The sequence below is a fragment of the Protomyctophum bolini genome (assembly GCF_963924005.1).
Source record: "Protomyctophum bolini genome assembly, chromosome: 1".
NCBI classification, from domain to species: Eukaryota; Metazoa; Chordata; class Actinopteri; order Myctophiformes; family Myctophidae; genus Protomyctophum; species Protomyctophum bolini.
The window spans coordinates 47,685,802-47,697,818 of record NC_137862.1 but is presented as its reverse complement, the minus strand read 5'-3'; the positions used below and the strand labels follow the sequence as shown (position 1 = coordinate 47,697,818).

The window sequence follows — 12,017 nt, the reverse complement described above, 5'->3', positions numbered from 1 at the left end:
AAGTGGCGGGGTGTTGAAGGAGAGGCTGGCCAGCCGAGCGTGGTGTTATTACTACTTTGAAGGAATGGAATCTTGGCTCTTCATTTCAATCGTTTCCCAATCTCTCCACACCTAGGTTTCAATCGTTTCCCAATCTCTCCACACCTAGGTTTCCGCAGGAGCTGAACATGGGCAAGATCAGCGCAGAGATCACGTGGAACAACTTCGCCATGGATATGAAGTACGCCATGGAAGGTCAGTAACGGGAACGCATGGGATTAAGCGTGCACGTGGTGTGCGTGCGTGCGTGAGTGTGTGTGCTGTCGGGTGGATATTATTTAATCACAAGCTGTTGATAAAACATTGCAAAAAACGGTTTAACTGCTTGTGACGGAACGTTCCGCCAGAAGGAATCCAACCGGGCAACCGCTTCTGGCCTAATGTTCCGTCTGATGAGCTTTATTATTGATATCAAACCGGATCGCTGATTTATATTTTTATACGGTTACGGGTTGCGTAACTGTGCTCCCGTCCGCCTCCCATAATACAGGCTGACTAAAAAGCTGAATAACTCCTAATCTACGGAGATCTCCATGGTTTATATAAAATGCGCGATGTTCGGAGGTCTTTGCTGATTATCCGGTGGTCTAGATGGAAACATTGGAGCAAGGATGGCTTCATTTTAGCTCGCTGGCATTGACGCGAATTATTTAGCATTAAGATGGACGCTCCAAACAGGATGTCAGTGGGAGTGTGTGCAGCATTGAAATAGCCTCGGCAGTCTGCGGTTGGCTCTGCGTCCAGCAGGAGGCAGTATATGGGTGTGCGTGCGTGCGTGCGTGCGTGCGCGCGTGATATTGATTTAAGTGCACAAAGTGTGTGTACTATGGTACATGGTGTGTGATTGTGGTGTTTATCGGCTGCTATCCCATGTGTTGTTTATGGGCTTTATCTGTGGCCGGCTGTGTGCCGATCTACATCACACTACCATGCTCTCTCTCTCTCTGTATTGACCACTGCACAGAGCAGACACGTTGGTTTTAATCAAGCTAAACCCATTGATCAACACTTCAACTACCCACCAGAGGATCTGTGCAAGATACTGTATGTTGAGTGCTCTGTGCACACGTGTGTGTGTGTGTGTGTGTGTGTGTGTGTGTGTGTGTGTGTGTGTGTGTGTGTGTGCGTGTGTGCGTGTGTGCGCGTGCGCACGTGCCTGCCTCATGGGACCGTTTACAGTGTACAGGCCAGTGCAATTGGGCTGCACTGCATGACACTAACAGTAATAGGTATTGATAAGAAATCATTGCCACAGTAGATTACATAAGCTATACGAAGGGGTGGAGCTAGACTCTCAGCACAGGCCCCATTCTGTTAAATAATTGTATAACTGTGTAGAATCACCTAATGATTTGTTTTTAAGATTTATTTGACGTAGACTACAACTAAGGACATTTTTTTTCGCCAAAATTTTAGTTCGTTTTGTAAACACACAATACACTTTGTTGTTTCTTAAAGCTTATTTTAATTTGTAGCTTTTTCGTTTTTTGTTAACTACATTATCCCTGAAGGAGAACAGATTCTCAGTTACAGCAATGCAATGTTTTAGTAACCATGGACAGCACCCACCGCTCTACTATACATGCATTACAGTATGATGGTGAGTGATTCAGCACCACGGACAGCACCCGTCACTCTAGTCTACATGCATCATGATCATGGTGAACCTTTCAGTACCATGGACAGCACTCGCCACTCTGCGTGTATCACGTGGTGACTGCTTCAGCACTATGGACAGCACCCACCCCTCCACATGCATTATGTGTGGTGACTGCTTCAGCACCATGGATAGCGCCCATCACTCTAGTCTAGATGCATTATGTGGTGATTCTTCAGGACCAGAGACAGCACCCATCACTCTTACATGTATCGTGTGGTGAATGTTTCAGCACCACCTCTGGTGGACAGCGACCAGTCACACGGTGACCTTGGTGCAACCCAGCCACTCCAATGCCCGGCTTTGTCCGTCCCTGGCGGTGTCCCTGTGTCCCTGACTCCCTATGTATGTATGTATGTTTAGTGTACCAACAGGTGGCGCTGTTGCACCACTCACTTCAGATAGGTCTGATTTTGATCAGTGGAGGGAGAAGTAATTTGTACTCGAGCAGAAGGAGCAATAACTCTTAATAACTAAATACTGAGTACAAGGCCTTCACATTCAAAATGTGTGCTCGAGTAAAAGTGCAAAAGCGTTGGCATTATTAAAATTCACATGCTGTTGCATATACAGAATGCAGCGGCAGGAATGACAAGCTGCGTTGCCGTTGACAAATTTGTCTGTGGGGCTTTAGAACACTCTTGTTACGACTCATTTCTCACAGTGAGAAAGAGCACTTTGTATCCGTCACACATTTTGACAAATCCAAGGCACTTTTTAAACTGTAAACATTAAAAAAGATAGAGTGGATGTGAACATTACAAGGCCTATTAAAAGATAAAGTAGGCACGGTGTAGCAGCGGGACGGGACGCAGCTGCGACGCATCTTTGTGCAATAAACGACACAAGATCAGGCCGATTCCAGGATACAGTGAAATTAAATTATGCCATTTTGGCATGTTCTTTTTTTTTATCGTGTCGAGATAAACGTGGTGTTTTTTCGTTTTTTCTTTGGTCGGTACATCATCACTGAAAAAAATAGAATGCCGGGAAGGAAAATAAGACAATAAATAGACATTTAAACTGGGCCCCTGTGGAGCATCACAGGAGCTCTGTGACTGAAGATAAAAAATAACTTTGAGAGTAAACGTAAGAGGAACTTAATGGATCTTATCCCATTTGTAAATGAACAGTAAGGATTCTACCGCACGTGTGCTTGTTACAGGGTCTCCATTTATAATCGACATGAAGTCATTTTTATTTTATTCGCGCCAACGAGTCAAAGAAAGTATGTCCGGCTCAGACCTGGTGTGTTGTGGTAACGTGTTTACATTGGCAGACACACTGGTTAGGGTCTGCCTCTCTGTCAGCGCTGCTACGGCCCCCACTCCGTTATGGTATCACTTCCACACAGCATCTGCCATCCATCACTCCCTGTCAGCCATGTTAGCTACATGGCCTCCGGTGAGAAGGAGAGTACAGTTACACTGCACTATATAGTACAAGTACTGTGCCCTGGCACTGTAATCCTGTTAAAGTTGTTCCAAAACCTTCTAACTCAAGACCCAAACATAGACGTTTGCAGATCTACAAGCTCACGGCGCGTTGCTTTGTGCCATGTCGGAACTTCAAGTGTACTATGTTAGTTCCACTAATCCAAGCCAGTACAGATGGGTGGGCCAGTGACAGATGGGTGGGCCGGTGACACATATGGGTGGCCCAGTGACACATATGGGTGGGCCAGTGACACATATGGGTGGACCAGTGACACCTATGGGTGGGCCAGTGACTGATGGATGGGCCAGTGACTGATGGGTGGGCCAGTGACTGATGGGTGGGCCGGTGACACATGGGTGGGCCAGTGGCACATGGGTGGGCCAGTGACAGATGGGTGGGCCAGTGACAGATGGGTGGGCCAGTGACACCTATGGGTGGGCCAGTGACATATGGGTGGCCCAGTGACATATGGGTGGGCCAGTGACATATGGGTGGGCCAGTGACACATATGGGTGGGCCAGTGACACATATGGATGGGCCAGTGACAGATGGGTGGGCCAGTGACACATAGGTTCATTCAGCATCCTAACATTCTGATGGTTCAATCTAGTGTACTTATTGTAAGTAAATGTGCTTTTTCGGTCAGGTCAGTCACTTTCAACCTGGCGTTTGGGCATGTCTTAATGGCGGGTATTTTTTGTGCTTTGTGTGTGCGTGTGTACCCCATGGGGTACACACGCGTGTGCGTTTGGCACGCAAACGCACACATGCACGCATGCAGCGACACATGGCGAGGCAGCTTTAATCAGACGGTAGTGGGGATTGGATTGAGGTCAAGATTTGGGAATATTTCTGACACCTGCTTTGTGTGCATGTATAGGTATGTGCATGCGTGTGTGTGTTTGTGTGTGCGTTGAAGGCAGAGGAGAGGAGCAGTAAAATCTCGTCCCAGCAATTCATCCTTGTCTCGACAGCACACCCCCCCCCCCCCCCCCTCCCTCCTTACTAAGGCCACTGAGTTGCTATGGCAACCAGGTGCCGAACCCCTGATAATTCATGCACCGCACGCACACACGTACATGCAGATACACACGCACGCACATAGACGCACGCACGCGTGAATGTAACGCACATCATAAAGCGTTTTAGATATAAGGCAATAAATAAACGCACCATTTACCATTTCTGTGTGCACATTTGCACATGATGTCATCAAAGAACGCTGACATGTTAATGATGTCCTGTATACATAGAGGACAGACGGACACACAGACACACACATACATACAGTAAAGATGTGTTGTGCATTGCTCTGTGTAAGAATGGAGTTCTACTATGCGCACGCCGCCATGTATATATTGGTGCGGCTCCACAGGCGTGACGCCAAAGCTTGGCCAATCTGTATAAGACGGATGGGTTGTGTTGTCATTCAGGGAAGCATGATGCCTACACAAGTAGGCCTATACGCACTCACACAGGCACACAGCGTTGAATCTGTTTGTTTACATAAGACAGGCTGACGACCAGCAAAGCATGTTTTGCTACTATACGTGGCTTATTTATAAGCTATAATGTTTTCAGAGACGTATTTTAGCGTGCTGATTATGTTTAAAATGAGTAATACACTGTCTGGATGTCATCTTGAATGAAACACGTCTTTAAACCATTTTGGGTGGGAACCCCTTTTGGTGTTAGCATTATGTTATGCTTTAGCTATTGAAAAATAGCAGATCTACCACCGAGTGGCACGCTATGAACTTGTAGGTCTGCTATTTTAGAATAATCGTGAAAATGTGCCTCAAATCATTGAATATAAATTATATTATTACAGAGTGAACATTTTATCTCAAATCTTTGCTACTGGGGGGGGGGTCCCTGGAACAACACAATTGCAGATGGGGTTCGGTTGCCAATTACATATAATTTTTGGGGTCCTTGACGTGAAAATGTTTGAGAACCACTGATATAGAAACATAGGGGTTTTCAGCAAACTGTCAGGATTTAGAAGACATTTGTAGAATCGAACTTAGGTCTAAAAATGGGTTAAAAATGTCTTTAAAGTACCTCAAAATGGTACTTACGTATACGCTCCTTGAATACTATGTGTACTCAGTTCCTTTCCACCAGTGTGTGAAATGTGTTGAGGATAACCAGGAACTAGAAGCAGCCTGCGGGTTCCTGTCGGGTCACAGCAGCCAGTCCCTGCACGCCGGGAGCACAGCGCTGTAGCAAAAACACGAGCAGCTGGAAGGGAGCACTGGCAAACGAGCGGTAATTTAGCAGAAAGAGAAACTGCTCATCAGAGGAACAAGTCATGTCGTCCTGACTGGCAAGTGTCTGTCTCCGTGCACAGGGCTCTGATGAAGCGTGACGAAGATGTGGTTCACAACCACATAGAACCTCATTCAGAGCTTCCCAAAACGGTGTGCCATTATCCCATTTAGGCCTGAAGTCGAAATATAAAAAATGTATTCAAAGATTTGTGCCGCATTTTTACGATCTTTCAAAAAATAGCAGACCTACAAGCTCGTAGCGCGCCACTCGGTGGCGCGCTATGAGCTTGTAGATCTGCTATTTTTCAATAGCTAAAGTATAACATCATGCTTAGTTAAAACACCAAAAGGGGTCTAGAATGGGTATAGTGCTCCACCAATAATTAAAGATGGACTGCCGTGTTTTTCTTGCCCCGGTAAAACATGATCATGATTACACTAGGAGAAAGATATTATTTTTCTTTTTTTCAAAATAAAGTGTACAGAAAGTGTTAAAATAATGTTTTTATGTGGCCACCAGTTCATTAAGTATGCCTGGTTTGCCTGGTGGGTGGTGATGGGTGAACTGAAGTTGCACCCACACCTGTTGTTGTATTACGCATGTTTCATGATGAATGTTTTTATGTGATGTATTCCCATGCTTTTGTTCTTGCTTAATGTAAGTCGCTCTGGATTAAGAGCGTCTGCTAAATGCCTAAATTGTAAATTGTAAATTGTAAATTGTATGATGAAGTGATATTATAACCACACATGTGGGTCTATTAGTGCAACGTTAACTAGACACATACGAAATAGAAAAAGGACAGAAATCACAGCACTCCATATTCACGCCAATAGCATGTAGGCTACTACAGGTTAAGAACCTCACATTTCCCGCCATTAGCAATTCAGTAGATTGTTATTGTGCATTAAGACATGCAAATCATGCTCTTGACTCCTTCAAAACCGCTCTCAAAGGGCACCTGCGGACGGCTGCAATTCTAAACTGGCACCCGGCCCGTGTCATCAAAACGCGTCTCATATCCCATTCTGTCCGGTATGACTTAAAACTGATTAAAAGAGTGGATTAAACAATGAAAACATGACTCGGGCAACTCGCAAAAATTGTTCTACAAATTAATTAACTCGAGCAACTCGCGAATAGAAGTGTTAATGCACTTCTGCGCTACATTTCTGAACTGCAGCATCGCATGCAGGCGTGCATTAATGATGATAAAGAAACACCCTCTCGTGTAGGTTAAAATAAAATAGCTTGAATAAAGGATGACACTATTTTTTAAACGTATAATGAAATGGATTAGTTTGATTTATATAGGTTATACGATTGTATATATTCCCTATAGACGGATGACGTGGTGGCTTTAGCAAACAGACGGAGGTGAAGGTGACGGAGTCCAGTGCAGTTCAGTCAAACAGACGGAGGTGAAGGTGACAGAGTCCAGTGCAGTTCAGTCAAACAGACGGAGGTGAAGGTGACAGAGTCCAGTGCAGTTCAGTCAAACAGACGGAGGTGAAGGTGACAGAGTCCAGTGCAGTTCAGTCAAACAGACGGAGGTGAAGGTGACAGAGTCCAGTGCAGTTCAGTCAAACAGACGGAGGTGAAGGTGACAGAGTCCAGTGCAGTTCAGTCAAACAGACGGAGGTGAAGGTGACAGAGTCCAGTGCAGTTCAGTCAAACAGACGGAGGTGAAGGTGACAGAGTCCAGTGCAGTTCAGTCAAACAGACGGAGGTGAAGGTGACAGAGTCCAGTGCAGTTCAGTCAAACAGACGGAGGTGAAGGTGACAGAGTCCAGTGCAGTTCAGTCAAACAGACGGAGGTGAAGGTGACAGAGTCCAGTGCAGTTCAGTCAAACAGACGGAGGTGAAGGTGACAGAGTCCAGTGCAGTTCAGTCAAACAGACGGAGGTGAAGGTGACAGAGTCCAGTGCAGTTCAGTCAAACAGACGGAGGTGAAGGTGACAGAGTCCAGTGCAGTTCAGTCAAACAGACGGAGGTGAAGGTGACAGAGTCCAGTGCAGTTCAGTCAAACAGACGGAGGTGAAGGTGACAGAGTCCAGTCCAGTTCAGTCAAACAGACGGAGGTGAAGGTGACAGAGTCCAGTGCAGTTCAGTCAAACAGACGGAGGTGAAGGTGACAGAGTCCAGTGCAGTTCAGTCAAACAGACGGAGGTGAAGGTGACAGAGTCCAGTGCAGTTCAGTCAAACAGACGGAGGTGAAGGTGACAGAGTCCAGTGCAGTTCAGTCAAACATTTGTCATCCGTGAGATGAGAACGGCAGCATTTCAATTACTGTAATGACCACTCAGTGCTCTGTGGACACACTCACTCACAGGACAGGATGCCAACATACAGGCCCTGCGGCTGTGTGTGTGCGTGCGTGCGTGTGTGTGTGTGCGTGTGTGTGTGCGTGCGTGCACGCGAGCTGATGACAGCTTGCCCATGTAATGGACGAGTCACAGACGCACGACCAGCCACATTTCAGGACCTGTTGAGAGTGTGTGTGCATGAGTGCCTGCTGGCCAGTGTGCTTGTGTGTGTGTGCGTGCGAGCGTGCGTGCGTGCACGCGCGCGACCAAGAGAGCCAGCGTGCATGTGTGTGCGTGGGTATACGTGTGATGTGCCAAATGCCCCACACAAGTACAGTACAGTACAGCGTTTTGACACTCACAGCAGAGTTCGTTGGGTTTGGGACTTGAACCCACACTGTCAGCCACGGTGCCTGGACCGCTATAAGCCGGCCCAGGCCGAGGTCATTAGGTTTAGCAGCAGGTCTCTGTCGGGTGGAAAAACCTCTTATGTCCCAAAAACTGTTAACGTTTCGGGATTTAAAACAATGAGACATTTCAGCAAAAAAGTTCAGATCTACAAGCTGCAGGGTGCTTTTGTGAGAGGGTTGTAGTATATATGATCAAAACACAGTATACGTACAGTAGTATGAAAAAACACGACGTCAGAATATGGAGATGAGAGGTTTCTGCTGTGTGTTGCACACCGAAAATAGCTGATCTAGTAGTGTGTGTGTGCGTGTAAAAATGGTGCACGTGCATCCACACATACTGTATGACGTGAGTGTCGCAGAGGAATGTGTCTAATGAGGTCACCATAGTTCAGAGCCAGTGTCTGTGCTCTGCTGCTCCTCCTCTTCTCCTCCAACCACACGGAATTAACTCTCACTGACTTGTTTACATAAGACGGTGCGATTGATGGGACGGCTGGCTCTCTCTCTCTGTGTGTGTGTGTGTGTGTGTGTGTGTGTGTGTGTGTGTGTGTGTGTGTGTGTGTGTGTGCGTGTGTGCGTGTGCGTGTGTGCGTGCATAGTGAATTTGTTCATGCGTGCATTCGTGAAAGAATGTACTGTGAGAAAAAAGTGAGGAGAACAAAATATATTATGTGCATGCAGCCTACAGTATATGCATGTGATTGTGAGACAGTGTGAGAGAGAATGTGCACACGCGCGTGTTTGTGTGAGTGTGTGCGTGTGTGTGTGTGCGCACGCTCTTGCCCGTGCACTCACATTACTTAATGAAGTCTTTGATGTATTCTCCACTTCCCGTTCGCAGTGCCTCTGGTGCCAGGGCCTCTGGCACAGGGAGGGATGCTGCTAATGTTAACGTCTCTGTGTGAATGACTATCGTCTGAGAGAGAGAGAGAGAGAGGGAGCCTGTTTCATACCAAAAGAGGAGATCTACAAGCTAAACTTGTGATTCAAGTTTAGCTGTGTGATTCATTATGAGCTTGTAGATCGGCTCTTTTGACACTGGCGCGTGTATCATTATGGCTGATTACTGTGTGTGTGTGTGTGTGTGTGTGTGTGTGTGTGTGTGTGTGTGTGTGTGTGTGTGTGTGTGTGTGTGTGTGTGTGTGTGTGTGTGTGTGTGTGTGTGTGTGTGTGTGTGTGTGTGTGTGTGTGTGTGTGTGTGTGTGTGTGTGTGTGTGTGTGTGTGTGTGTGTGTGTGTGTGTGTGTGTGAGAGAGAGAGAGAGATATGGAGGAAGGAAGATGAAGACCGAACACAATAGACTTAATGTAAGAGTGAGTGACACCAAGAATGATGGAGAGAATGATGGCGACCCTGATAAGGAGACAGAACAACAGTGTGGGGCAGATGGTGCCTTGAACCACACCACTGCTCTGCCTGTTGATCTGTACAGATGGTGCCTTGAACCACACCACTGCTCTGCTGTTGGTCTGTACAGATGGTGTCTTGAACCACACCACTGCTCTGCTAGTCGGTCTGTACAGATGGTGTCTTTAACCACACCACTGCTCTGCTAGTCGGTCTATACAGATGGTGCCTTGAAGTTGAACCACACCACTGCTCTGCTGTTGGTCTGTACAGATGGTGTCTTGAACCACACCACTGCTCTGCTAGTCGGTCTGTACAGATGGTGTCTTTAACCACACCACTGCTCTGCTAGTCGGTCTATACAGATGGTGCCTTGAAGTTGAACCACACCACTGCTCTGCTGGTTTGATGGTCCGTACAGATGCGTGCCATTCCAACTCTTTGCGCTTTCCTCATCTTTTCCTGAAGATTTTCTGAAAATGCACGTTTTTTTTTCCCTGCACGTTTTATCCACTGATTAGCCTCGCTAATTATACTGCTTTGCTACTGAAATGAAGTGTCCAGCTGTGAGGAACTCTCACTGCCGTCGTTCTCTTTCTGACAATGCACTGACAATCTACTGAATTAATGTCCTCAAATGGCACATCTGTGCCACAGGGACAGACAGACAGAGAGAGAGAGAGAGAGACAGAATTCCGGCTCAGATGAGCACATCTATCCGCCACTATCTCCTCCAATATCCACTGTGTGGTTTCATATCATCAGATAACAGAAAAAGGCTTCACTTATGTATGACTCAAATGTGATGCGTTGGGTTGTTTGTTGTGTACAGTATGTTGTGTGTTTGGCAGTCTGTGAGCTTAGGCTCAAGGGAAGAGCGATCTCTGCTTTGGGAGATTAGGTTTCGGAAGGTTCACTCTGTGTTAAAACAAAATAGTTCTGTGTGTCGGCTTAATAGGAAAGAATATATCTGGGTCTGAGACGAGGGAAGTATTATTCACCTCTTGGATCAGAGGGAAACCGTAACGGCTCCTGTGGGAGTTTGGATTGAATGGGAACTAAAAGAGCTTTAAAATACCTTACGAAATACATTTTGCATCCTATGAATAATGTTGGATCCTCCAGAATGTGGGTAGAGAATCCACAGAGAGCCCATACACAAATGTGTGACGTCACCTGACAATCTGTTACTATATGAAGTAATAGGTTAGACCCGCCTTAACATGTGTCTGATTGGCTCCCGGGGCAGGCATAGTTTTATTTCTGTGATGTCACCATATGGTTTCAGCCTCCAGGAAGAAACCTATAAATACAAAGTGAAGACATCATTGCACATAACAACCACACCACGGGCTCTAATGAAGTACTGTCACCTCATAAACACATAAAAACAGGGGAAAGAATACAAAAAAAATAATATATTTTAAGATTGGGGTCCACAGCCAAATACTTAAATGTGGGGATCCATGACATCTGAACCACTGCTGTACTGTAAATGACCACTCAGGGTTTTTTACTGTACATTGTCCACCTCTCAGCTTTCCCGCTATGGCTCAGTAAAAATGACCACACTCTCTTTTTTCAAGGAAGACAGTAATACAATACCAAAGGTCGACGCAGTCACACATCGCAGCGCAAACTACATCTCCTTAATGAAGCTCCCGTATACTTCCATACATCCACCAGGCAGTGGAGTCGTATTGCAGTCTTCTTTTTAATGCGGCGCTTCCCCAAGCGTGTCATTAAAGGATCTTAATGCTCTTGCGTCGCCGTAAACACATATTTTGTAGCCCACTGGTGCAGCCTAAATTGTTCAATCAAATTTCATTCCCATCGTCTCCGACATCGCTCTCCTCTCTCCCCCCGGGCGCGGGCCTGCAGGGCCTGTCTACATGATTGTTTACGAGATCTATGACATGTCATGCAAACCGGCGAACGTCTGATTTGGATCAAGCCGAGTCTGACGGCAATCGGATAGTATTGTCGTCAGCTGTCGGTCGGCCCAGAAACCTTGTATGTCAATAAAGCGTAACTTTTCAGGGAATAGTCAAATCGTTGCTGCATGAAACCTCTACTACTATCGACTACTATTATTATGACTATACTATCAATGTAGTTTAATATCTAGTCACAAAGCTCTTGGCAATACTTTTCTTTGTTTCGATATTTATAAAAAAAAAACTCCGACTTGGCAGCATGTCTGCTAAAGCCCTCATCTCACAGACACGGTTTGTCTGTCTGTCTGTTTGTTTGTTTGTTTGTTTTGCTGGCAAGAGACACAGAGAGGATGCATTATCACGAAACGCAGCTGTTGTCCCAATGCCAGGAGCGCTTTTGACACATTATTGTTTTTAGGTATCAGTGGCTTGCATTATATTTGCAATTATGCTCCTTTAGAGGCATGGACCGTTATGGGTTACGAACCAAAATGGACCGTTATGGGTCTGTGACCCAGAGATGGAAATGGCATTAAATGGGGGGTCCGTATCCCAATGCATGGGGGTCCTTGAAATTAAAATGTTACAAAGTCAAACGATACAAAGTC

General features: G+C 46.0%; 1 protein-coding gene across 1 annotated transcript in view; it reads left to right on the top strand.

Moving 5' to 3' along the window:
- Nucleotides 1–12,017, top strand: part of unc13c (unc-13 homolog C (C. elegans)) — a gene marked incomplete at both ends in the record, with an annotated part of 246,798 nt that overhangs the window by 149,003 nt on the left and 85,778 nt on the right. The window contains one exon of the mRNA XM_080787767.1: nt 149–234. Coding sequence (XP_080643893.1) covers nt 149–234 — 86 coding nt within the window. The remainder of the gene's footprint in view (nt 1–148; nt 235–12,017) is intronic.